The sequence below is a fragment of the Solenopsis invicta genome, chromosome 16 (genome assembly GCF_016802725.1).
Source record: "Solenopsis invicta isolate M01_SB chromosome 16, UNIL_Sinv_3.0, whole genome shotgun sequence".
In the NCBI taxonomy this organism is placed as follows: domain Eukaryota; kingdom Metazoa; phylum Arthropoda; class Insecta; order Hymenoptera; family Formicidae; genus Solenopsis; species Solenopsis invicta.
Window position 1 is genome coordinate 15065048 of NC_052679.1, and position 25444 is coordinate 15090491.

Here is a 25444-nt window from a genome sequence, read left to right on the forward strand (position 1 = left end):
AAAAATACACAATTGATTGATTGATAGACCTTTATTTAGCTTTCACAGCTATTTCTTGTACACAATTATTATAACTATATATTAATATTACCTAATATATACTCTTTTAACAGTCTCTTAAACGCTACTAATTCGCTGCATTGCTTAATCACAGTGGGTAACGAATTATACATTTTTATACCTTCATAAAAAAGGCTTTTTTGAGCACTTCTAGTTCTACGGAAAGTTACTGCTAAGTTTCCTGTCTGCCTCGTTTGTCTATCGCATTCTCCTCCCACTATCTCTATTTTATTGTTTAACGCCTCCGAAGCCATGCCATTTAATATTTTAAAGATAAATACACTAACGTTATAATATAACCGTTGCCTTACAGACATGAACTGTAAGGCGTGTAGCATGTGTTCAATTTTGGTATATCTATTGCACTGTAAAATTACTCTCATGGCACGGTTTTGAGCTATCTGAAGTTTATTCAATTGCGTTTCACCCATCCCAACTAATAGAGTGGCACAGTACTCGAAATGAGGTGCTATGATGGACTTGTACACGATACATCTAGTATATGCTGATACGAAGTTACCTATTCTATTTAAAAAGCTAGTCTTTTTCCCTATTTTCTTAAGTATATAATCGCAGTGGTCTTGAAATCTAAGTCTATCGTCTAGCATTATACCTAAATATTTCATGGTTGATACCCGTTCTATCTCAATTCCATCCAGACACCTCACGACAGTCTTACCTCTTAATTCTTTTCTAATACTTCTAACTATCATATATTTTGTTTTATCTGCGTTCATTTTTAACTTATTTATATTCATCCAATGTTCGATTACATTAAAAGCCATATTCATTTTTACCTCTACATCCGCACTACTTTCTCCACTTACATATATAAGCGTGTCATCTGCAAACATTTTTATATTGCACCCTTCTGGACATACTTCAATTATATCATTTATATATAATATAAATAGCAAAGGTCCCAGTACTGAACCTTGAGGAACTCCATATTCTGTAGGCAATAATTTAGACCATATCTGATTGGATCGAACCTGTTGTTTCCTATTATTTAAGTATGATTTGAACCACTCTAGGGTCATTCCTCTAATTCCGTATTGATACATTTTTTCTAACAATCTTTCTCTATCTATTGTTTCAAATGCTCTCTTAAGATCCATGAAGATAACTCCTACCATTTTTCCTTCGCTCACTATTAATTTCCATTCGTCTATGACAGATTGAATCGCTGTTTCACACGAATAATATTTTCTAAATCCCGCCTGATGCTCTGTTATAATACCGTTTGTTTCCAAATAGGTTTCAAGTTGTTCTTTTACTACTAATTCTAGCACTTTTTCATATATTGGTAACATATTAATAGGCCTATATTCGCTCGCTTTTTTGGCTTTATCTATCTTTGGAATCGGTACTATAGTAGAGGTTTTCCAACCTTCCGGACAGTGACCTTCTCTTAAAGAATTATTTATTAAAATCGCAAATTCTTTTTTTATTACAGGAAAAGCTACCTTCAATATATCACTAGTTATTCCCTCTTCCGTACCTTTCTTTTTTGGTAATCCCATAACTATTTTTTCTAGCTGCTCTAGTGTAACAACCTCAAAACTTTCCATAATTTCTTTGTTCTCGATAGTATAAATAGTTTTTTTATTTATATTCATCCAAAATTCAATTATATCACTGCCGGATCTATCTACCTTTATAGAATTTACTATACTATTAATACTTTGTATATAATATAAATTAAATTTATCGGCTATATTGCACTCTTCGGTATCGCCTAAGATCTCAAAATCTATATTTCCTATTTCCTGTATACCTACTGGCTCGCCTCTAATTACTTCTTTTAAGGTTTTCCACATAGTCGTAGGGTTTTCTTTATTAAGATCTATCATACTTTCGTAATATTCTTTCTTTTTTTTCCTGATTAATTTTACTACTCCATTTCTTTCAATTTTATACTGTGACCAATTTTGTTCGGTATTGTCATACAATGCTTTCCTATATGCCCTATCCCTCCTATCCGCAGCCTCTCTTATCTCATCTGAGAACCATTTTTTCCCCTCCCATACTTTTGGAATTCTAAATTTTTTCTTCGGTGCCATTACATCTAACGCATCTACTATACTGTTAGCAAATTTTTTCGCTCTCTCACTCACATCTACACATTCGCATTGCCATCCCTGACTTTCCTGTAACCTGTTTTTTACTAATATAACAAATTCATCTTCATCGAACTCTTTGTAATTTCTAGCGCTAAATTCCCTGTATTTACTTTCATTTTTACTCACACTTAACTCTACTTTCAGCCACGCATGGTCCGTAATCTTAGGTTCATGAACTACTTGTACTGTTTTATTATTATTAGAAAAAATTAAATCTATAATTGTCTGACTGTCTTTTGTAACTCTCGTTGGTTCGTTCACATACTGTTTCATGCCCAAGCTTAACATTGTCTCTTGTAATTTCTTCGCATAAAACGTGTCCGCCATAAGGTCTATATTAAAATCTCCTATTACCATGCATTCTCCCTTTATTATTAACTCCTCTACTATATCCTCAAAAAATCTCATGAAATCTCCGTGCGATGCGCTTGGTGAGTGATATATTACCATTATCACTCCTTTATAAAGTTTTTCTTTCATTTCTATCGCAGCACACCAACAATTTGATTCTAACTTTTTTATTAATACTACTTCATATCTAATATCGTCTCTTATATACATAATAACTCCCCCTGTGTTCCTATTTTCAGCATCGCATCTAACTACAGTGTAACCTGGCACATTTACTTCACTGTCTTCTATGTCACTAATTAGCCTGGTCTCCGACATCGCTACCATCACAAGATTTATCCTCTTCATAACCTGATGCTGTAGTTCGTCTATGTGTGCTGTTAAGCTCTGCGCATACATTGTATACATAATTATTTCTTCTTTCTTCTGTAGTTGCTATTTTGTATCCTCACAACCTGCTCTTCTCTTCTCTTCCTGTAACGCTCTCTTAAAAGTTGGACATTCTCGACTGATGGCTTCATGTTCGTCATTTATTTTTAAATTGTATGTTCTATTTTTGAATAGAACATACAATTATATAATTCTATTCAAATATTTTTGAATAGAACATACAATTTAAAAATAAATGACGAACATGAAGCCATCAGTCGAGAATGTCCAACTTTTAAGAGAGCGTTACAGGAAGAGAAGAGAAGAGCAGGTTGTGAGGATACAAAATAGCAACTACAGAAGAAAGAAGAAATAATTATGTATACAAATGCGCAGAGCTTAACAGCACACATAGACGAACTACAGCATCAGGTTATGAAGAGGATAAATCCTGTGATGGTAGCGATGTCGGAGACCAGGCTAATTAGTGACATAGAAGACAGTGAAGTAAATGTGCCAGGTTACAATATTTGAGAGAGAGAGAGAAAGAGAGAGAAAGAAAGAGAGAGAGAAAGAAAGAGAGAGAGAAAGAGAAAGCGGAAAAAGAGAAGAGAGAGGAAAGAGCGGTGAGAGAGGAGAGAGAATACGGAGAGAAAGATGTGATTTGGTCTATCTTAGAGAGCGGAAAGAAAGGAGAGAGGGGGAGAGAGAGAGAGAGAGAAAATATACGGAGAGAAAAATGTGATTCAGTCAATCTTAGAGAGCGGAGAGAGAGGGGAGAGAGAGAGAGAGAGAAAGAAAGAGAATATACGGAGAGAAAAATGTGATTCAGTCAATCTTAGAGAGCGGAGAGAGCGGGGAGAGAGAGAGAGAGAATACGGATAGAAAGATGTGATTTAGTTAATCTTAGAGAGCAGAGAGCGGTGAGAGAGGAGAGAGAATACGGAGAGAAAGATGTGATTCAGTCTATCTTAGACAGCGGAGAGAGCGGAGAGAAAGGAGAGGGGGAGAAAAGGGGGGAGAAAGAGAGAGAGAATATACAGAGAGAAAAATGTGATTCAGTCAATCTTAGAGAGCGGAGAGAGCAGGGAGAGAGAGAGAGAGAGAGAGAATATACGGAGAGAAAAATGTGATTCAGTCAATCTTAGAGAGCGGAGAGCGGAGAGAGAGGGGAGAGAGAGAGAGAGAGAGAGAATTCGGATAGAAAGATGTGATTTAATTAATATACGGATAGAAAGATGTGATTTAGTTAATCTTAGAGAGCAGAGAGCGGTGAGAGAGGAGAGAGAATACGGAGAGAAAGATGTGATTCAGTCAATCTTAGAGAGCGGATAGCGGAGAGAGGAGAGAGAGAGAGAGAATATACGGAGAGAAAAATGTGATTCAAACTTAGAGAAGGAGAGAGCGGGGAGAGAGAGAGAGAGAGAATACGGATAGAAAGATGTGATTCGGTCTATCTTAGAGAGCGGAGAGAGCGGAGAGAAAGGAGAGATGGAGAGAGGGGGAGAGAGTGAGAGAGAGAGAGAGAGAGAAAAATGTGATTCAGTCAATCTTAGAGAGAGGAGAGCGGAGAGAGGAGAGAGAGGGGAGAGAGAGAGAGAGAGAAAATACGGATAGAAAGATGTGATTTAGTTAATCTTAGAAAGCAGAGAGCGGAGAGAGGAGAGAGAGAGAGAGAGAGAGAGAGAGAGAGAGAGAGAGAGAGAGAGAGAGAGAGAGAGAGAGAATACGGAGAGAAAGATGTGATTCAGTCAATCTTCAGACGAATACTAACCTTAAGGCCACAAGGCTCCAAAACTCGTAAAAAAATTCGTATCTTGAAATATGTCTCCAAGCTCCAGCTTCCTTCCCTGGTAACCACTCGATTATTATCTCGAAGTCCGAGCTCCGGCTTCTCTGGCAGCCAGAGCTCGGACTTCGATTTGAAACCACAGTTACCCAGATAACAATTCGTGAGTTCACGTTATCCTCACGACGTGATGATCACGTTGTGCGTGCAAAAGTGCATCACAGTGCCCTCACAATGTGATGGGCGCACGCATGTACGCGTAAAAGCTCGCATAATGCAATCACGCCGTGATGGGAACATTTCACGGCGTGAGGGTAACGTGATAATCCCGCCGTGCACACAAGAACGTATCACGCTGCCCTCACGATGTGATGGGAGCACGCGTAACTCTGATAAAAAAATTTTTTCATAATTTTTCAAAAAATATCTTATGTTTATTTAAAAATATCTTGTAATTTCTTAAATAATATACCATATTTACTCATTGAATGATCATTTTCTTATAAAAATAAATGAAGAAAATATATATAAGTTTTTCTCCCTCATTTAAAAATTTTGTTCTTTCAAATATATTGTATTTTTTCATATTTCATCATACACAGCATTTAGTATTATACTTTCTTAGAATATCTCATAAAATTTATTTCACAATCTTCAAATTTTTTTATTCGTTTATAAAAAAAACTAATTTTTTTTATCCAATTGTAATTTTATTACAAAGTTTGCAGATTTAAAATCTTATAAAATTACGATAAATTATAGACAAAAATTAAAAAATAGTTTGAAAAATAAGTATAAGAAAACAATTTTATACCGTGGTTTTCTCATTTTAATTTTCCAAATTATAATCTTTTTAAATCTTCATCTATAACTTACCGTAATTTTACGGAATTTTTAAGATTTGCAAATCTTAAGAACCGTGAAATCACAGAACTGGATGAAAAAATCTAATCTTTCTTTGTAAGCAAAAATAAAAATATGAGAAAATAAATTGTATAAGACATAAAAATGCTGTGTATGTAAAAACACAATTTACGTATAATATGTAAAAGGAGAAAATCTGAAAAATAAAGAAAAAATTGTAGAAAAATTAATTTTTTCTTAATTTTTTTTAAGTGACAATTTTTTTATAAGCAAATAAAAAATCTGAAAAAATTTTAGATATATTGTATATGAGACTATGTGAGAATGTATTAAATGTACTGTGTATAATAAAATATACAAAAATATTATACAAAGAGAAAATTTAACTTATGAGAAGAAAAACTATTAGTAAAACTATATTTTTATTGCATTTTATGAGTAAGAAAACGATCATTGTATGATTAAATATAACATGTTATCTTTGATTTTGATATTTTGATTTTTTCTGATATTTTCTGATTTTTATTTGCATTCATTAATTTAAAATTTTCAATAAAGTCACGCGACTTTAGCCAACAAATCGCAGCAAAAAGCTTCTGCGTATGCATTTCGATGGTACATGGTTCTCCATGCCGTAACGGTCATCATGACTCGTCATCGACAGTGCAATTGAGCCAGTTGAGTGTAGTGGTCATGGTCAGTGGTAGTAGTGTAATACTTTGCAAGTGCCGTGTTTTTATATGTAATATTTTTACATTGAACTGGAGTATTTTACATAATATCGGATCTCCGTGGATAAAAAAACCTCAGGTAATTAATTAAAGTCTGGGTCTTAAATTTGCTTTTATGTGTAGTATATTTATTACTTGATATAAGTATAATATATTTTACATAACCTAACTTTTTTAATTTGCATTTCTATTTCAATAATTTTTAAACGCTTTCTTCTCAAAATATTTTATAAGTACTAATTTTTTATTATTACGAAATTTTACTTATTATTATGATTATTATTGTTATTAATAAACTTTATTAAATTTTTGTAAAGGCAAATTAATTTTCTATAACGATTAAATGATAAAATGTAGAATACTTGTAGAATTATCAAACTTGATTTTCATACTTTGTGAATGTTTTAATTTTTATATATTATTCTTTTCTTTGTTTCTAGGAAATTGTGGAATAATATTGCCAAACAGTGGTAAATTAGAACTTCTGGTTCAACAACTACTACCAAGGTCGTAGAGTATAAAAGTAAATAATTAAAAGTATTTATATTTTCTACAATATTACAAGAGCAATTGTAATAAAACCGATAAAACAGTTTCAATTTGTTAATTCTTTTTTTATTTTATATTGACTTATTATTTATATGATTCAAGTATGAAGGTAAATTTTAATTTTGTAGTACAGTGTATTTGCAACGTTGACTATAACAAAATAATATTTGTAGAATATTTGTAAAATTATCAAACTCGGTTTTCATATTGTAAATGTTTTCATTTTTATATATTATTCTTTTCTTTGTTTCTAGGAAATTGTGGGATAATATTGCCAAACATTGGAAACAATACGAGAGCAAGCATTTCATATTTTATTGTTGACAGACCTCGCATATTTTATTTTATAAGTTCCCTCGAAGAGGTGTATGGACGGTTCGTTTTATGAACGTATATAAAATATGTTAGATATTTGCAGATATTGTTAATTGAAAAAACTATCATTTACTTACATTTAAATTAAAATTTTAGAATATACAATCTCTAATTATTATAGGCTTAATTCTACAAAAATGTATGTATTTTTAACTTCAAATATCTTTGTAACTAAATTTTGAATTAGAATTTCATTAAAGTAAAATTCTCTTGAAAATAATATCAAAATATTAATTGTGTACATGTTAATTTTTCTTTTAACCACGTTGCGATTGACCACCATTCACTGCAGTGCTTAAACAGTAAAAAAATTCTAGATACCGTTTGCTGTGAATGGATGCAGTGGTCAATTGCAATGTGATAAAACAAGACCCTCCCATATATTAACAAATTTACAAAATATTATATGAACTTCCAATCACTGCGCATTTTTTTGAAGTACTTTTTATGCTTTTAATATTTTTAATGCTAATTTATTAAAGATTGTATATAATAATGTTAATTTTTAATTGTAAATCAGAAAAAAATGAATAAAAATATTGATATATAATGCATTAAAAGTACGTGAAAAAAATGGGCAATGATTAGAATTTTTGAGTGCCGTATGCATGCATGCGAGCAATATGAGTCTCATTTGGAGAACGCATTTGAGGCTCATATCGCTCGCACCCATGAGTACCGCAAACGTGCGACCAATATGAGTCTCATATGATGACGCATCTGTCGGATGCGGTGAACTCACACCGTGCCGATAATCCGCACGGCATGCGCGCTCCGTGAACTCACTATGCGCGCATTTTGTTATCTGGGATATTAAAAATCAAATACTTAATACATAAAAATAACTACATGATGATATGTTGTTAATTCGGAATGTTATAAACTGTCACAGTTTTAAAATCATTACTTACTTGATGGTTATCATATGTTATTTCATCATAAAAACCATATTCGTTGTTGTCGTGTTCTGGAGGATTTTCATTTTCTTTATTGTTTTCTGACTGATTATTTTTCTCTGATAGATTTTCATTATTTTCCTCTCTGTCTGAACCAGTATTATCCTGTGAATGATTTTTTTTTTTAATTTTGAATAAATGATGCATGATGTAAGCATTTCTAAATTTGATCCCAAAAAGAACAAAACATTTTTTAATTTAAGTTTAAGTCTTATTTGAAATCGCTTAAGCATTTAATTATAGCATGTTTTCCTAAATACTAATAAATGTTAACATATATTAAAAATAAGAATATACTTCTTACATTATCTTCAGCACATTCGCTCATTGCACTCTGACCTGTTTCATAAATTATGTTGTTCACCAATAATTTCATCACCGATAACATCCATATTACTAAAACCTTGATAACTTCCAGATTGTATTTCCTGTATAAAAATAGTAACACATAGAAACTTCAACAATTACTTTTACAGCATTTTTTGTTTATAACAACTATTTCAAATTTGATAATTTTGATTTGAATTAATTCTTTAAAATAATGAATAAATGTTTATAAAAGAATATTCTTAATTTTTTTGATAATAAATAAATGTTTATGACAGAAGAAACATGATAAAAGTAATGAAAATGTGATTTAATACTTACATCTGCTTTTTGAACTTCATCAACAAGTAATTGTCTACCTTTTTTAAGACGTGAGAAATAAGTTGATTTAGGAATTCCATTCTCCATATACTTTTTATAAGGACCCCTTATTTTCATATTTCACATGTAAGGCAAGATCATACGATCTTATTTTTACAATTACATAAAATAATTATTAATTCCACTTAATGACTGTAAACACAAGGTGATGTCAAATCCGGAAATTCTCTTAAATACAAATATTAGATTATATTCACAATAACAAACCTAACCTAACCGAACACGTTCCACATAAGCTATTGCGTGCATTCAGTACGCAATTACAATCGCTCAGGCTGCTCTCGGAAACATCACCCGAGTGCCCTCGTGTATCATCTTATCCTTGTTTAACATTCGGTGAACAACAAGGATAAAATGATACATGGCACTCGGGTGATGTTTCCGAACACAGCCTTACTGTGCTCAGTGAGCCCTTGCATCTGATTGGTGTATACCCACCAATCAGACACAAGGAAACGAGTCACATGACGTAGGTTGATGGCAGAGAACGAGACGTAAGCGCGCGCTTTATATCTCGAGTTGTCTGCTATATTAGCCGTACTTAATAACCTCCTTCGGTCAAAAACAAAGACTTCGCAATATTACGTGAATAATAGAATAAAGTGAACATGTTTTATGTTCTCGATCCAAAGTAATTTATATTTTGTGATTAAATCAAAATGAGTTACCCTGATAGCCACCTGTTTGTGTTGTTGCTGTAATGTTGCCAAAAACAAAGGGCATTAGTTTTCAGCAAATTTAGAACAAGGTGTGTGTCTCATTTGTTTTTGGTTTGACATCATATGAATTCAGCACGTTTTGCTGCCAATATGCTGCGTATTTGCTGTCAACGGTTTATCGCTATATATAAAGAGCAACATGAGAGCAAGTTGCCAACAACAAGTGCTGAGTCATAAATTGCAGCAAAAATTCAACAACATATCGAAAACGGTTAAATATATGTTTTGTACTTTTTTTTCAAATATATAAAAAATAAATAAGTTAATTCTTCTTTCTGCTGAATTGTCACTACCCTGCAAAAAATGTGCGATAAAACCGATTAAAAAAAAGTAATCCGAATCGATCGAGATTTTTACACCAAAAATACGGTATTAAGACCGATTGAAAATAAGATCGGAATCCAGATAGATTTATTAAAACAGAATACATTAATGTAAACGTAATAAATGTTTAGTTTACAAAAAAGTATTTCTTGTATCCTTTTCATTAAAAAGAATTAAATTTAAATTAAATATTTAATTTATGTACAAGAATAAATAACAATACAAATTGTTATTTACATATAAAAATATAAAATTTTATGTGACCAATGTTTCACACACACGTCACGTTTGAAAAGAATGAGAGCGAGTATTCGTCTCGAGCTTACAACAAGTAAGTTCTAAAAGCTTACGTTAGTATGAGCTGGGGTGTCCGCCGCGGTGGCACCTAGATATAACGACTGTGGCCGCCCTCGACTCACGAGAAAATCTCCCGCGGCGTGGCCGCCTAGCGGTGACGCCAGCACTCATTTGTTAAATCCATTTCAATCCGATCTGATAGTCAAGTAAATAATTAATTTACTCCTGTTTATTTATTACATTACACACGCTCGCGCAAACACACAATCACATACGCACACGCGCGCACATACACACAAATCATTTTCGACATTTTATTTAGCTACAAGACAATAATTAATATATTTAATGTTTTTAACAAATACACGACAAAAGCACAGCATCATTATCTTTTTTTATTACCGTCACGTTGCTCTTATGTTGTTGAAAATGATTGATAAAGCAAAATGTTTTCCACGAATAGAAGTTTGTTGGTAACAGAATAAGCAACAGTTGCTCTCCGTTTGCTTTGAATCTGCTGACATAAAATGTCTTAAATCTGCTCTCATGTTGTTGAATATGTAAGACTATGCGTTACGTTTTCAGCAAATACACAGCAACTAGTCGAAAATTCATGCTCAGCATTAAGTTGCAAATTATGCATGGCTCAGCATTATTTTGCAAAACATGCATGGCTATCAGGGTAGCTACTTCGTCCATGATTCGTCGCAGTTCAAGGAAATCGCTCTGTCAACCGTGCTCGTGACTGAAAAATACCAGAGGCCGAGGTTTCATACAACTTGGTACTCTGCTAATTCCATATAAGCCGTGCACACCGTAAAATAAATACAAACTATTTGTTTTTTCTTAATCTTACCCAGTCAGAAATAGTTCCTCGATGTCGTTTCGATGTCGAAAATGCAAGTCAAAAATTTTCGAAATTTTTATTAATTTCAATGAATTTTTTACTCCAATTTCGAGTAATTTTCGATTTTATTCGACATCGAAACAATATCGTTTCGAGGAGCTATTTTGATATTTTCCGAGAACATTCCGTCAAACACAAAAAAATAATTAATTTTTTCTTTTTAAAGAATTATTTCTGACTAGGTAAAATAATTGAAAAATCGAGATCATTTCGATATTAGTTCGAATTAAGATTATTATTAAAGGTATTTTTTTTATTTTTGTGTATTTAAGATAATAACACTTTTGATTAAATTTATTTTTTCAAAAATTGCTTTATTTTTATTATTAAAAATCGATTATTTGATTAAGATTATCTAATCGAAGTACATATGCTTTGGTTAATTTGATCAAACACAGAAGGTATTTCATGCTGCAACAATTCTATTTTAAAATAAACATCGGAAGAAAAATATATAGTTTATAAACGTATGTAATATCTTTGATATACAAAAAAGATAAAACTAGAAAAATTTGAGAAGAAAGACATCATTAGCTCTATTGCTTATAAAAATTTTTCTGTGATATACTTTTTATATAAATTACAGAACATTTTTCAAAAATATTAAGTAATTAAGTTTTTTCTTTAAATTTTTCATGTATGCATAAATTCTGAAATATTCTATAAAAAAAACTGAGAAATTTTCTAAAAACTATAAAATATTACAAAAATTTTGAAAAATTCTAGAAATGACTACAAAATATCTAAAAATTTTGAAAATTATATTAAAAAATCTGAGACAAATCTATATACTCCGATAAAAACTTTCCTTGGAATTTTTCTGATTTTCTGTGTAACATATTTTTTAAAATAGTTCTCAGAATTTTTAATGTAAACTTTAGAATATTTAAAAATACACATATATATGAAAAATTTAGAAAAAAAATATGGATTTCTCAATATTTCTAAAATGTTCCAATTTATATAAAAATTCTGAAAAAAATTTCAGATAACTAATAAAATTATTGTTCAAATCGATGTCAAATGACGTCGATTCTATAAATCATTACATGCAAAAATCATTCTACTTTTCTTTTATGTAATAAATAATAAAAATGAACGATGAAAAAGTAGAAATGCAATTAGTTAATTTTCTTTTTGCATCATCGCATCGTCGAATCGATGTGGAATCGATATCGATTCGATCTTTAAACAAATTTTTCCAAAATATAAGATTATTTATTACATATACATTCCAAAAATATTAAAAAATGTATGAAATTTCCATTATATTCTTTACATACGCAACTTTTGGTTACGCGAAAATGTTATAATTTTGACGTAAGTTTTGAATCGATCTTAACGATATCGAAACAAAATCGTTTCGAGGAACTATTTCTGACTGGGTAAACAATACGCATATTATAAGACTTGTTGTCAAAGGTAATATATAATAAATTTATATAATCCTTTAGTTAATACGTGTTTTTGGTCTGGAATCTTCATAAATTAATTTGTAATACTTTCACAAGTATAAAAAAATTCTTCAGCAACTCTTGTTTATGCATATCTAGAAAGCATTTGAAAAACATAGATATAAAAAAATTGTATATAAATATTGTAAATAATTTTAACAAAAGAAAGAAGTTAGAGAAATACATATTTTCACTGAAAAATTTTTCTCTGATTTTTTTAATAACGTTACCACGGTGTACAAGATCTATCTCAATACGAATAACGACAAACGATCGTCTCATCAAATAGCTGTTGCTCGTGTGAATCGTCTGATCAAATTGCTGAAAGAGTTAAGGGGATGCTTAACATGGTCCTTTTTTACCGACTAAACACGATTAATTTTTGCAGACAAAATTCTTGTAATTGCATTTACAGATTTCAAAATCCTTCTCGTCAATGAAAGTATAGACATTAATGGACCTCATAGTAATTCACTTTATGCCGAAAACGTTGAATTTATATCTTTTTTATCTAATCTTAACTGGCTCTGTAATCTAGAGTGTCAACGGGTGCCAAATATTCGCTTCATACAAATATTTAACGGTCTTTTCGTATAAAGTGAGTGTACTATGAGTTCCAAATTAGATGCCGGAACAACGTAGATTTTTCAAAATTTGGCTTAGAAGTCTAAAAAAAAAGATTTTTGTCTGCAAAAATTTGTGAGCATATGTCCGGTCCGATGCCGGTATATCTCAGCTGATTGCAGCAGAAGAAAGAGAAAATTAGTTGCCCTGTATTTTGACAGATGGCAGTGTTCAAGTCGGACGAAGCAATCGATCTGTTTATCGATCGATTGGATTGAATCTAAGCTAAGCGATAATAGGTTAGGTTTCCTGTCAAATACAACTCTGCAAGCAGATTATCTGCTTTGGCTTGAACTTCTTGGCATTCTGCGTTTCGAAATTCACTGTTAGTACTAGAAATCTATAGTTTCGTATACTGTAGACGTTACCTATAATGTAGTTTTACAATACTAACAGTGAATTTTGAAACGCAACCGTAATACAAAAATAAATAAAGGATAGACTTTTTTAGAGTTGATTATTTTGTAGGGTAGATTCGGAACATCAACTGCATGATCTCATACCTTTCTCATAAATTTATTCATTTTTAGAATACAGATTTCACATGTCAAAGCTTGAACATTTTATACAGAACACTTATTAGAAAATGTTAATTTTTTAAATTCCCTCTTTATTTTTTTTAAACGTGCACTATCAATTTTTTGCTCTGGACGCAGAACCTGTCGTCTATTTATGACATCCATTTTTCAAAAGAAATATATTCATTACACAAAATTAAAGAGTAAATGACAAAAGTATCATAAATTAAGTATCAGGCTATACACCATTTATACATTTACAGATATGTACCGTAGAAATCTTACCATTCGAAAGTTCGCGGATCGTATACAGTTACGCTATATACTTGGTACGAGAGATTATTGCATCTCATTACAATAAAAATCATTACGAATTGATTGATTCATAATAATTCATGCTCTTAGATTTCGTAGAATCTAAGAGCACGATTGATACATCAGCACATATGACAAGTGCACGCACACTTTGCGAGGATCCCACCGTGCGCATTACTTAGTAAATTCATACGAATGGCAAATTGAAAACCGAATATGGTGCATAGTCTGATACTGACTACAGTTTTCGCTAAAGATAACATAAAGTAAAATAAGAAAAGTATAAAGAAAGAAACTCATTTATACATAGTTTTTATTTCTATCGATTTTGATGAGTAAATATTTTTATTTTATGAATAAATATTTTCAATACAGATACATTATTATTATTATTACACATGTGTATAACCGACTATTCAAGCATTCTTGAGAAAATGATAAAATACTTTCAGCAGCTATAGTATCAATACGGAAAAAGAATTGTAAACGGACCTCTCTGAGGATGTTTATGATTCTTGACTGTTATGCTGAAGATTTCAGGTTCGATTCCTCGGGACAAGATTTTTTTTTTGTAAAGTGTAGTATTAAAAAAAATCAATAAATTCAAAAATGCTTCTCTACAATTATATTAACTTCAATTTCGACACAAAAAATATGTCACAATTTTAATACTTTTTTTTGACGTTCCTCATTGTAAATTTTTATGGCGACTATATCTTTTGTATTCTTGAGAAAATTTAATTGAATTGATAATAAAAGAGCGTTTATAAACTTACTAATATTTTTTAAAAATTGTTATATATATAAGTTGTAAAAATAATTTTTATATCATACTAATTTGACACAATTGTGTCAAAATGACATTAAAATGAATCGTAATTGATTGAAAAGTGACTTTTAATGATCATTATGTAGTCACTTTGATGTCATTTTGATGTCGTGATGACTCCTTGTTCTGCTTGGGTAGTTAATGTTTTTCCACGCATGCAAACTAGTAATTCTTCTTCGTAATGTTACTATAGGTGCTAGAAATATTTTATTATTTTCTCGAGAATGCCTAAATAGCCGGTTCTATGGTTTTGCTGTATGTAGTAAATTTACGAATGAATACTACATAATCATGAAATTTTTGATTAGAGATCGCCGAGTCCCCGCAATATTGAAAAATTTTTGTCCCATAGCCAACAAAAACGAGAATATTTTTTAGTAGAAAAACCCTAATAGGATGTAACAAAGCGCCTAGAACGGCGCTCCGTGCACGCTAACTATCGTCGACCAATACACGTGTACTCGATCGACATCCGTAACGGCGAGGACACCGCGGTTGTCATAAGTCTATGTCACATCATGCTTTCTCTCTCGACCCAGCGTCAAGTAAGAAAGATGCGTGAGGAGTTCTACTGTCTTTTTCTTTCTCAAGCAGTCTATTCTTCTCGACCTATCCTCTTCTGTCTCGAGCGTTCTTGATTTCTCTCATTACAAGCCGGCAACACTGCACAAGCCGGCAACACTGCACAGCTTAGCGAAACGATTTCAGATTTTCTTGTCGCGGATCAGAGTTGCAACGCGCGCGCGCGCGCGCACGCACGCGACGTATTATTCTATATACATTTTTTACTTTTATATATATATATATATATAACATATATTACATATATTACATATATTACATATATTACATATATTAGTAGGAAAATCTCGATAGGACAACATTTATTATATTATATGACAATAAAATCTTGCATAACAATTTTAATCAGCAATTATGTAGGTACATTTAGAAAAATAGATGTAAAAGTATTGACGTTTTGTAAAGCATTGATAACTGCTGATGTAATTTCAAAATAGTATTTTGACAAAACTATGACAATATATATCAATTTTATATCATGATATATTTACAAAATTAGGAAAAAATTGATAAAAAATATAGCTACGTTATGGATGAAGCACTTATAAATATAATCCATATACATGTTTACAAAAATGCTTAATTCTTTCAAAATTACCATTGTAAGAATAATGCAGTATGAAATATATTACAATTTAGTATTGAAAAAATAAAGAAATTAAAAAATGCTTTATTTGTATTAATTAAATGGAAATTGGACATAGAACATATGTAAAAATTGTAACACTTCTTTTGACGTTCAAACACCCATTGTAAATTTTCATGGCAAATACATCTTTCGTGTTTTTTAAATTTTAATTCGATTGGTAATAGAAGAGCATTTTTAAATTTTCTAACATTTTTTCATAATGACTTACTTAGTGTTAAATAATTAAAAATAGTTTAAAAAATACATGTAACAATTTTAAAAATTCCCACTAACTTTTATATAATTCTACGTACATTATAAATAATTATATGTACGTATGTATAAAGAATAATTTTTTTACAATTTTTACAATATCTGTGATTTCATTTGTCACATTCTTCACTAATTTATATATATATGAATAATTGTAAAAAACATTATTTTTGATACATCCGTAAAAACAACTATTTATAATGTATGTAGAATTATATAAAAGTTAGTAGGATTTTTTAAAATTGTTATGTAACGTATATTTTTTAAACTATTTTTAAATATTTAACACTAAGTACGTAATTAGAAAAAAATATTAGGAAATTAAAAAATTCTTTTCTATTATCAATCAAATTAAAATTTTTCAAAAACACGAAAAATGTATTTGCCATGAAAATTAACAATGAGTGTTTGAACGTCAGAATAAGTGTTACAATTTTTACATATGTTTTGTGTTCAATTTCAATTTAATTAATAACAGAACAGCATTTTTTAATTTCTTTATCTTTTTCAATACTAGATTTACAAAAAAAAAAATTGTCCTAAGGGATCAAACTTGGAAACTTTCGGCGTATAAGCCACGCATTTTACTATAGAGCTACATGCCCAACTTGACACGTCTTTTTTCGTAACGGTACTATAGGTGCTAAAAGTATTTTACTATTTTCTCAAGAATGTCTGAATTGTACTACAATTTGTATGAAAATTACAATCCTACTGCCGCAACGCGCGAGCGTGTACTGCCACTCTAGTAGTATGGCATCTGATGGCATCTTTGCGGTGTGCTTCATGCCGTTTGTCGCTGGTAGAGTTCTTTTTACACGTACGTCTGAGTATTCGTGAGTAACCCGCAGTGAAATAAACGTTCAGACAATATAGTTGTTATCGTTGCATGGTACGGATTAAGATAATTTACTCCGCGCGTACTTCTGAGCATCATCTCTTTCTCCTCCCCCCGCCCCTCTCTCTCTCTCTCTCTGTCTGTCTGTCTCTGTCTCTTTCCTGTCTTTCTTGTTTCTTTCACGTCTCCATCGTGACGCGTTGTCACTCGTGGTCACTCGCATTCACCGTATCGTTCCCGCGCAATAGTTTGAGGTTATAATGTAGAGGCAGTAGTCAGTTCGTACCACAATAGTGGGCGACCACGACAACGGTAGCGGTAGCGTCGTCGTCGTCGTCAGTGATAATAAGAATAGTGGACGACTACGACAACGGTAACGGCAACGTCGTCCTCGTCGCCGTCGTCGTCGTCGTTAGTGTTGGTGATAATAGCTAGTGAACGACTATGACAACAGTAGCGGCAGCGGCAATGGCGACGTCGTCACCGTCGTCATTGTCAGTGATAGTGATAATAGTGGACGACCACGGCAGCGGCGACAGCGACGTCGCCAGTGATAGTGATAATAATGGACGACCACGGCAGCGGCGACGGCGACGTCGCCAGTGATAGTGATAATAATGGACGACCACGGCAGCGGCGACGGCGATGTCGTCATCGTCGTCGTCGTTGTCGTCGTCAGTGATAGTGAGAATAGTGAACGACCACGACAACGGTTGCGGCAGCGTCGCCGCCGTCGCCGTCGCCGTCGTCGTCGTCATCGTCATCGTCACCGCCGTCGCCGTCGCCGTTGCCGTCGTCGTCGTCGTCGTCATCGTCATCGTCGCCGTCGTCGTCGTCATCGCTGCCGCCATTGCCGTTGCCGTCGTCGTCGTCATCACTGCCGCCATTGCCGTTGCCGTTGTCGTCGTCGTCGTCGTCGTCGTCATTGATAGTGATAATAGTGATCGACCACGACAACGGTAACGGCAACGTCGTCCTCGTCGTCGTCGCCGTTGTCGTCGTCGTTAGTGCTGGTGATAATAGCTAGTGAACGACTACGACAACGGTAGCGGCAGCGGAGGACAACGGGAAGCCGCCGTATCGTCTGCGAAGACGAACTACGTTATGTAAGAAACCTATAATGAGATATCAAAAGGTTTCTTGCTCCATAGACCGGTAAACCGTTCTAATTATAATTACATTTGTAATTACTGCCAGAGGCGTTTTGTGAGCTGGCTTGTTATAACAAAATGCCACAGCTGTAAATCGTGCTGTGGATAGTTATAAACAATTTTTGATTATTGCCAGAGGCGTTTTGTGAGCTGGCTTGTTATAACAAAATGCCACAGCTGTAAATCGTGCTGTGGATAGTTATAAACAATTTTTGATTATTGCCAGAGGCGTTTTGTGAGCTGGCTTGTTATAACAAAATGCCACAGCTGTAAATCGTGCTGTGGATAGTTATAAACAATTTTTGATTATTGCCAGAGGCGTTTTGTGAGCTGGCTTGTTATAACAAAATGCCACAGCTGTAAATCGTGCTGTGGATAGTTATAAACAATTTTTGATTATTGCCAGAGGCGTTTTGTGAGCTGGCTTGTTATAACAAAATGCCACAGCTGTAAATCGTGCTGTGAATAGTTATAACCAAATATCGGAGGCGTTTGAACTATCTAATTATGACACAATACTATAAGTGTTTATCATACGCATATAATTTTTATAAAACGCTGTACTTCATTGTACTACTTCTCTTCTCTTTTTGTTATGTAACAAAAAGAAATAGAGTATCTGTCTAATAGAGCTCATGTGAAAATAGAAGAGAAACAACGCTTATATGATAAATGTCGATAAAAATGTTGGTATTATCGATATTTATCATTTTTAGTTCTGCAGAGATCCGCAGATGTCGCATTTAGTTCCACAGAAGGCCGCAGATGTCGCAGGACCATTAGAGTCTAGACCGACCTCGATTGAGTTCGCCGGTCACTTTAGCATCCCCTTAAATCCACTGATCAGAGCCCAGTTTTCACTCTGCTGATAGTAAATTGCACGAGAATAGAGAATTAAACAGCGAATTGCTATAGGTATATAAAAAGTTTATTTTAACATATATTCAGTTGAAATATAGGAAATGAGTTATTTGCTGCTTATTTATTTACAATTTCCACAGTCTCTAATCAACTATATAAAACTACACAGGAGATAGATAAGAAAAAATAATATAAACTCCTGAGAAATATATTACTTATTTTACTAATAAAAAGTTGACCCATTAATTGTCTGTAAAGATAATAGCATACAATACTTAAATAGTCATCAGTTCTTCTAGCATAACGATGGCATACTTGCAAAACGTCGTATATCTGAAATTAATTATTTTACAGAAGAAACAAAAAATTATTTTTAAGTAACATTACATTACATTTATGATTATCGTTCAAGTCAATCTTGGATTTAATGGAAGAAAATAATATTGAGAAATAGATGTCATTTCCATTCTCTTAAATGTGTTCTGTTATAACAGCAAAATCCCAAGGTTTGTCTTGAACACCTCTCGTATTACAAACGTTACTGGAGCGCTCCACGATCGCGTTATAACATCATTAAAGAATACGGAATAATCCCGATAGCCACCTGTCTGTGTTGTTGCTGTAATGTTGCCGAAAACAAAGGGCATTAGTTTTCAGCAAATTTAGAACAAGGTGTGTGCCTCATTTGCCTTTGGTTTAACATCATATGAATTCAGCACGTTTTGCTGCCAATATGCTGCGTATTTACTGTCAACGGTTTATTGCTATACATAAAGAGCAACATAAGAGCAAGTTGCCAACATGTGCTAAGTCATAAATTTCAGCAAAAATTCAACAACATGTCGAAAACGGTTAAATATATGTTTTGTACTTTTTTTCAAATATATAAAAAATAAATAAGTTAATTCTTCTTTCTGCTGAATTGTCACCACCCTGCCAAAAACGTGCGATAAAACTAATTAAAAAAAAGCAATCCGAATCGATCAAGATTTCTACACCAAAAATACGGTATTAAGACCGACTGAAAATAAGATCCAGATAGATTTATTAAAACAAAATACATTAATGTAACGTAATAAATGTTTAGTTTACAAAAAAGTATTTCTTGTATTGTTTTTGTTAAAAAGAATTAAATTTAAATTAGACATTTAATTTATGTACAAGATTAAATAACAATATAAATTGTTATTTACACATAAAAATATGAAATTTTGTGTGGACTAATGTTTCACACACACGTCACGTCTGAAAAGAATGAGAACGAGTATTCGTCTCGAGCTTACAACAAGCAAGTCCTAAAAGCTTAAGGAAGTATGAACTAGGATGTCCGCCGCGGTAGCACCTAAATATAACGCCTTTGGCCGCACTCGACTCACGAGAAAATCTCCCGCGGCGTGACCACCTAGCGGTGACGCCAGCACTCACTTGTTAAATCCATTTCAATCCGATCTGATAGTCAAGTAAATAATTAATTTACTCCTGTTTATTTATTACATTACACACGCTCGCGCAAACACACAATCACATACGCACACGCGCGCACACAAATCAATTTCGACATTTTATTTGGCAACAAGACAATAATTAATATATTTAATGTTTTTAACAAATACACGACAAAAACACAGCATCATTATCTTTTTTTATTATCGTTACGTTGCTCTTATGTTGTTGAAAATGATTGATAAAGCAAAATGTTTTCCACGAATAGAAGTCATTTTGTTGGCAACAGAATAAGCAACAGTTGCTCTCCGTTTGCTTTGAATCTGTTGACATAAAATGTCTCAAATCTGCTCTCATGTTGTTGAATATGTAGGACTATGCGTTACGGTTTCAGCAAATACACAGCAACTAGTCGAAAATTCATGCTCAGTATTAAGTTCCCTGATTTTGCAAAACATGCATGGCTATCAGGGAATCTACTGAATACAATACCAAAAACTCGATTTTGTTTTGCAAGTATACCATCGATAACGTCTTTTAAAAGATATTGAAGGAGAAAATTTTTATTTAAATGTTTTTTTTCTACCCTTCCAAACTACTCACAAAAATTGGATGATATTTAAGTCAGGCAATTACGCTGACTGAGAAAAATGTGGAAGTTTTAAAGAGCAGAAAGCAATTTTGAAAAATATTTCTTCATCCAGCATTTAGTGTTTTAAAGACCAATTTAAAATATATTTTAATAAATGTTAAGATATTATGAAAAAAATTCTTCATGAAGTATCCAGATACATCGCCATTATTATAGATAGCAGAATTGCATGAATGATAATAACGATAATAGCTCAAGTGAACTCCAATATAGCGACCGATAAGGTGGATGTGTTAATGAAGATAGTATTAGGTCTGCGCATGAAAGATAATGTTTCATCAAGATCAAGAAATTCAAGAAATCTTGTCTTGGTCTTGTCTTGATTCAAAACAAGACCAAGACAAGAAATTGGAAATCGATTTCAAGACAAGACAAGAAATTGTTATCAAGACCAAGATTTTCTTGACAAGAAATCAAGAAATTTCTTGAATTTCTATGACGATTGCTTATTTTTTAATACTTAAAAAAATTTTGAATAGGTTTCAACATTTTCAGTTATATTTATTATAATAATATTATAAAATTATTTTAATTATTACATTAATTATTATTAAATGTCACCAGAAATGATTTATGTCAGGAATTTAATAATAATCTAAAATAGCTATATTCGGCAGTAATCTCACGATATAAAAAATGATAAATAATTTGAGAAATATTTTTAACCTCTTCTTTTTACGCGTATTTCAATTCTATAAAAAGTTTTTATGATTCTGTCGAGAATTTTGATGATATTAACGTGAAATAGATGAGTATTTTTTAAATTGTAATATGTATAAAAAAATCAAGAGGTTTCAAGAAATTCAAGATTCTTGAATTCAAGACAAGAAATGCAATATCAAGAATTGATCAAGACAAGAAAACCGAAATTTCTTGTTTTGAAAATCAAGACAAGACAAGAAATGTTCTTCAAGACAAGAAATCTTGTCTTGATGAAACACTAAAAGACGATCTTCTTTTAGCGTGAGATACTTGCAGAATGTTGTTTAAGATAAAACTGGCAAGGGCGTCAAAAAACCACCTGTAAGATAAGTTTTCAAAGTGGTGAAATTAATTCGAATAATAATTCAAAACTTTTTGGAAAATTAATAATTAAAAACAAATTTTCTCATATAGATATTCTACCAATCATGACATATTCAAAGAAATCTTGACATTATTAATAGATGTTTTATTAGCGCGGAAGAGAACGCTTATATTTCTTTCGCGACAGATGCACTTAATGCTATATCATATCAATGCAATTATTGTGTTAATTAAATACAACTGGAATGGAAACATTGCATTGAGAGAATTTTATTTTAATTAGCAGTTAGCGAATCAACCTGACAAGTTGATAAAGGAATTATTGAATATCGTCGAGGAGGGCCTCTTTATGAATAAAGAAACGAACGAAGTGCCAGATGTGTCAAACACTGCGCTCTTCAAATTGCTTTACATAATTAAACACGCCATCAAAGAGTTAATTCACCTGGACGTATTTACAAGAAATTAAAGTGAAAAAGAGAATGCGATGGACGACGCCGAGGCGAAGTTTGTAAATGGCGCACTCAAACACGAAATCGTTACTGGGGATGGCTTGCTCAAAATTTGTGTGTATTTGAATATTGAAAATTACAAGAACTTACTCGTTTATTAAATATTACAATTAACGTATGCGCGATTATTTGTAGTCCGCTGGATGTATGCAAGTATCCCGACAAGTATAACAACAAAAGCGTACAGGCTGCAAGTCCATTCCCACTCAGCACATTCATGATGATGAGCTCTGAATTTTGCGAATAATCTGTGCAACTTTTAATCACCACATTGGAGCGATCATCGCCGCATCCTGGGATCTGATCAAATATATTTTGATCGGATTAAATGATCTCGCTACTAAATTCTTTAATCAGGTGGAACTATGGTCAAAAAACATCTACGGCAAGTAAATTAACTTTTATGAATCAATTTTTAGCATTTTAAATCAATGTTTTAGGATTAGGATTGATAATTATGTTTTACATAACATTTTAAAATATCAGTTTTTTTTTAAATTTTTTGTGTATAAAACACATTATCTTATTTTTCATAAAAAAAGCAAAAAATTAGAAGAATTACCGTTTAGTATTATTATGTTAATGTTTATTTTTATAGACTTTGAGATGATGTATACATACGTAGGACATGCGTTTGTATGTTGTCAAATGTAGCTATTAATAAGAGAAATGATACGCGTGAAGGGATAGATTTCGGAATTTACGAAGGCATTCATCGTTTAACTTTTTCAAAAAGGCAACACCTCATACAATATAGTTCCGGATATATTGCCACTCTTAGCGGATTCTCAATTAAGAGAGAAGAAGGAAGAAGCAGAGGCTGGAGAAGTGGATCCGGACGCGGCCTAACAGACAAGATATTTTACTCACTCTTTTTGAGCGATGTCCTTACGGATAAAAAAAAATTTTAATATTTTAATTTTAATTTTAATCTGCCCACGAAGGACCAGCAATATCATTAACATCCACTGTACGTAATGTTAAATTATTCTGGTCTTTTTTAGCGCTACTTTCATATAATTTATCTGGCGACATAAGAGATAAAACTTTTTCCTTTATCGTCATGTTTATATAAGTTTTGTTTCTTACTTTTAATGACGACTTAATAACGCAAATGGCATTAATGCTTGCCGACGAAAGTTTATTACGTTTCATTTTTATATCTGTTAAAAGTGAAAATATTCTTTCCGCATCGGCATTTGAATTTGGAAGACATCGAACAGCATTCAGAAGACTTTTTAAGTTTGGATATTTATCTTTATTATTAACGTTGTGACATTGCAAAATTCTTTTCCACATTTCGTCAAACGTTTTTGTTGAAAAAGTTTCCTTTCCTTATTTGTAAAGTCTGATAGCAATCCATTCTTTTTTTAAATCATCTTCTTCAAAACCACCGATAGTTTTGGCTACGAAAGAAACATCTTTAAATGATGTTTCTCTATCTGTATTATATAAAGTTATATATAGTCGGAAAACATTTAACTTTGATAAAAATAAATTATTAATGGGTAACCTTTTACGAATTTCTTCTGCAGCAGTCACATAAAACGACACACAATTCTCTCGAACTGTTGCAACATCGTTTTCGTGACCTTGCATTATTATTTCGTTTAGATATTCATTGCAATCCGGTCCAAAAGTAATTTTATGTAACACTATGATTTTCTTTTTCAGAGAATACTATGTTCATAAGTGAGAAATGGTATCAAATCGACATCAACTTGATATCGAAATGTGATATCGATCCTCACATCGATTTCGATATTCAGGTGGTCACAGTTTTGATCACCGACATCGAATCGATGTCAATTCGACATCAATCATCGATATCGTATTGACGTCGAATCGATGTCAATTCAATAAAATGTTTTGTACCCGCCAGGTATCGATCATGTAATTTTCCCTAGGGCGGAAAGGTGAAATCTTTCGCTATTGAAGTTAATGGCAAAATTTTTCACTTTTTACCTTTCCGCTCTAAGGAAAGTTACATGATCACTACCCAAAAATAATAATGAAATTGACATTAATTCGACGCCGAAATCATAAATATTCTAAGTAGCAAGCTGACGTTGTTTATCGTCGTTTTTGACGTCAAAATATCGACAAATAACGTTAACTAACTATCAGGTATACTTTACCAATTACAGTTAGATTAAATTAGCAGGGTGTACGGTCAACGGAAGAAAGGTTGCAGCACACAATACGTTTTTGTTGCAGTTTTATTAGATAACATAAATATTATATGTATTATATTTTCCTGCGCCTCCTCTAATTGTAATGAAACAATACTATTATTATCATCACTATAATAAGCACTTGCAACTTCAGTATCTACACTATCTACTTCACTTCTTGATAGATTCAATTCACGATCAATATGTTCAACATTATTCTGTTCATTATGATCTTCATGAACGATATTACAATCACCTTCAGATGATTGATTACAAGATGTCGTACTTTCTACAGGGTGTTCAGAAAGTCCCGGACCGGCGAAATATCTCAAAAACTAAGCATTTTAGAAAAAAATGTTTCAGATAAAAGTTGTACGGTTTCAAAAGATCTATTTACTGATTCTATCAGTTTGACTTTGGATGGCATCGCCAAGATCAGATC

General features: G+C 32.3%; 2 protein-coding genes and 2 long non-coding RNA genes across 7 annotated transcripts; 1 reads left to right on the forward strand and 3 right to left on the reverse strand.

Moving 5' to 3' along the window:
* Positions 1 to 7402: 7402 nt before the first annotated feature.
* On the reverse strand, positions 7403 to 9619 carry LOC120359833. Of its 3 annotated transcripts, none has more exons than XM_039459175.1 (5): positions 9556 to 9619; positions 8816 to 9007; positions 8472 to 8595; positions 8123 to 8272; positions 7403 to 8016 (listed from the first exon to the last, which is right to left on the reverse strand). In XM_039459175.1, the coding sequence occupies exons 2-5, from the start codon at positions 8893 to 8895 to the stop codon at positions 7717 to 7719; spliced, it is 654 nt and encodes a 217-aa protein (XP_039315109.1). In that variant the 5' UTR covers positions 8896 to 9007; positions 9556 to 9619; the 3' UTR covers positions 7403 to 7716. The 3 variants fall into 3 exon arrangements, with proteins under 3 accessions (XP_039315109.1, XP_039315107.1, XP_039315108.1); XM_039459173.1 differs by lacking the exon at positions 9556 to 9619 and adding an exon at positions 9088 to 9534; XM_039459174.1 differs by lacking the exon at positions 9556 to 9619 and adding an exon at positions 9083 to 9534.
* A 215-nt stretch (positions 9620 to 9834) lies between these two features.
* LOC120359836 lies at positions 9835 to 10412 on the reverse strand. The gene is made up of 2 exons (XR_005576628.1): positions 10269 to 10412; positions 9835 to 9888 (listed from the first exon to the last, which is right to left on the reverse strand). It is a non-coding gene; the product is annotated as an uncharacterized LOC120359836 (long non-coding RNA).
* A 6348-nt stretch (positions 10413 to 16760) lies between these two features.
* Positions 16761 to 18005, reverse strand: LOC120359834. Its single transcript, XM_039459179.1, has 2 exons — positions 17810 to 18005; positions 16761 to 17757 (listed from the first exon to the last, which is right to left on the reverse strand). The coding sequence occupies exons 1-2, from the start codon at positions 17999 to 18001 to the stop codon at positions 17626 to 17628; spliced, it is 324 nt and encodes a 107-aa protein (XP_039315113.1). The 5' UTR covers positions 18002 to 18005; the 3' UTR covers positions 16761 to 17625.
* A 108-nt stretch (positions 18006 to 18113) lies between these two features.
* Positions 18114 to 25155, forward strand: LOC120359835. 2 transcript variants are annotated; one of them, XR_005576627.1, is made up of 5 exons: positions 18114 to 18338; positions 19051 to 19249; positions 22600 to 22882; positions 22964 to 23217; positions 23427 to 25155. It is a non-coding gene; the product is annotated as an uncharacterized LOC120359835 (long non-coding RNA). The 2 variants fall into 2 exon arrangements; XR_005576626.1 differs by lacking the exon at positions 18114 to 18338 and having other exon boundaries at positions 18926 to 19249.
* The last annotated feature ends 289 nt before the right edge of the window (positions 25156 to 25444 follow it).

Bases quoted from the DNA above. Each gene is read 5' to 3' on its own strand.
- LOC120359833 (XM_039459175.1), bottom strand. From the start codon at position 8,895: ATGGAATTCCTAAATCAACTTATTTCTCACGTCTTAAAAAAGGTAGAC. The intron at 8,596-8,815 runs GTAAGTATTAAA...ATTTTTATACAG, and splicing joins ATGAAGTTCAAAAAGCAGAT to GAAATACAATCTGGAAGTTA. The intron at 8,017-8,122 runs GTAAGTAATGAT...TTAATATCCCAG, and splicing joins TAACATATGATAACCATCAA to ATAACAAAATGCGCGCATAG.
- LOC120359834 (XM_039459179.1), bottom strand. From the start codon at position 18,001: ATGACGATGACGACGACGACGACGACGGCAACGGCGACGGCGACGGCG. The intron at 17,758-17,809 runs GTCGTCCATTAT...GCCGCTGCCGTG, and splicing joins TCGCCGTCGCCGCTGCCGTG to GTCGTCCATTATTATCACTA.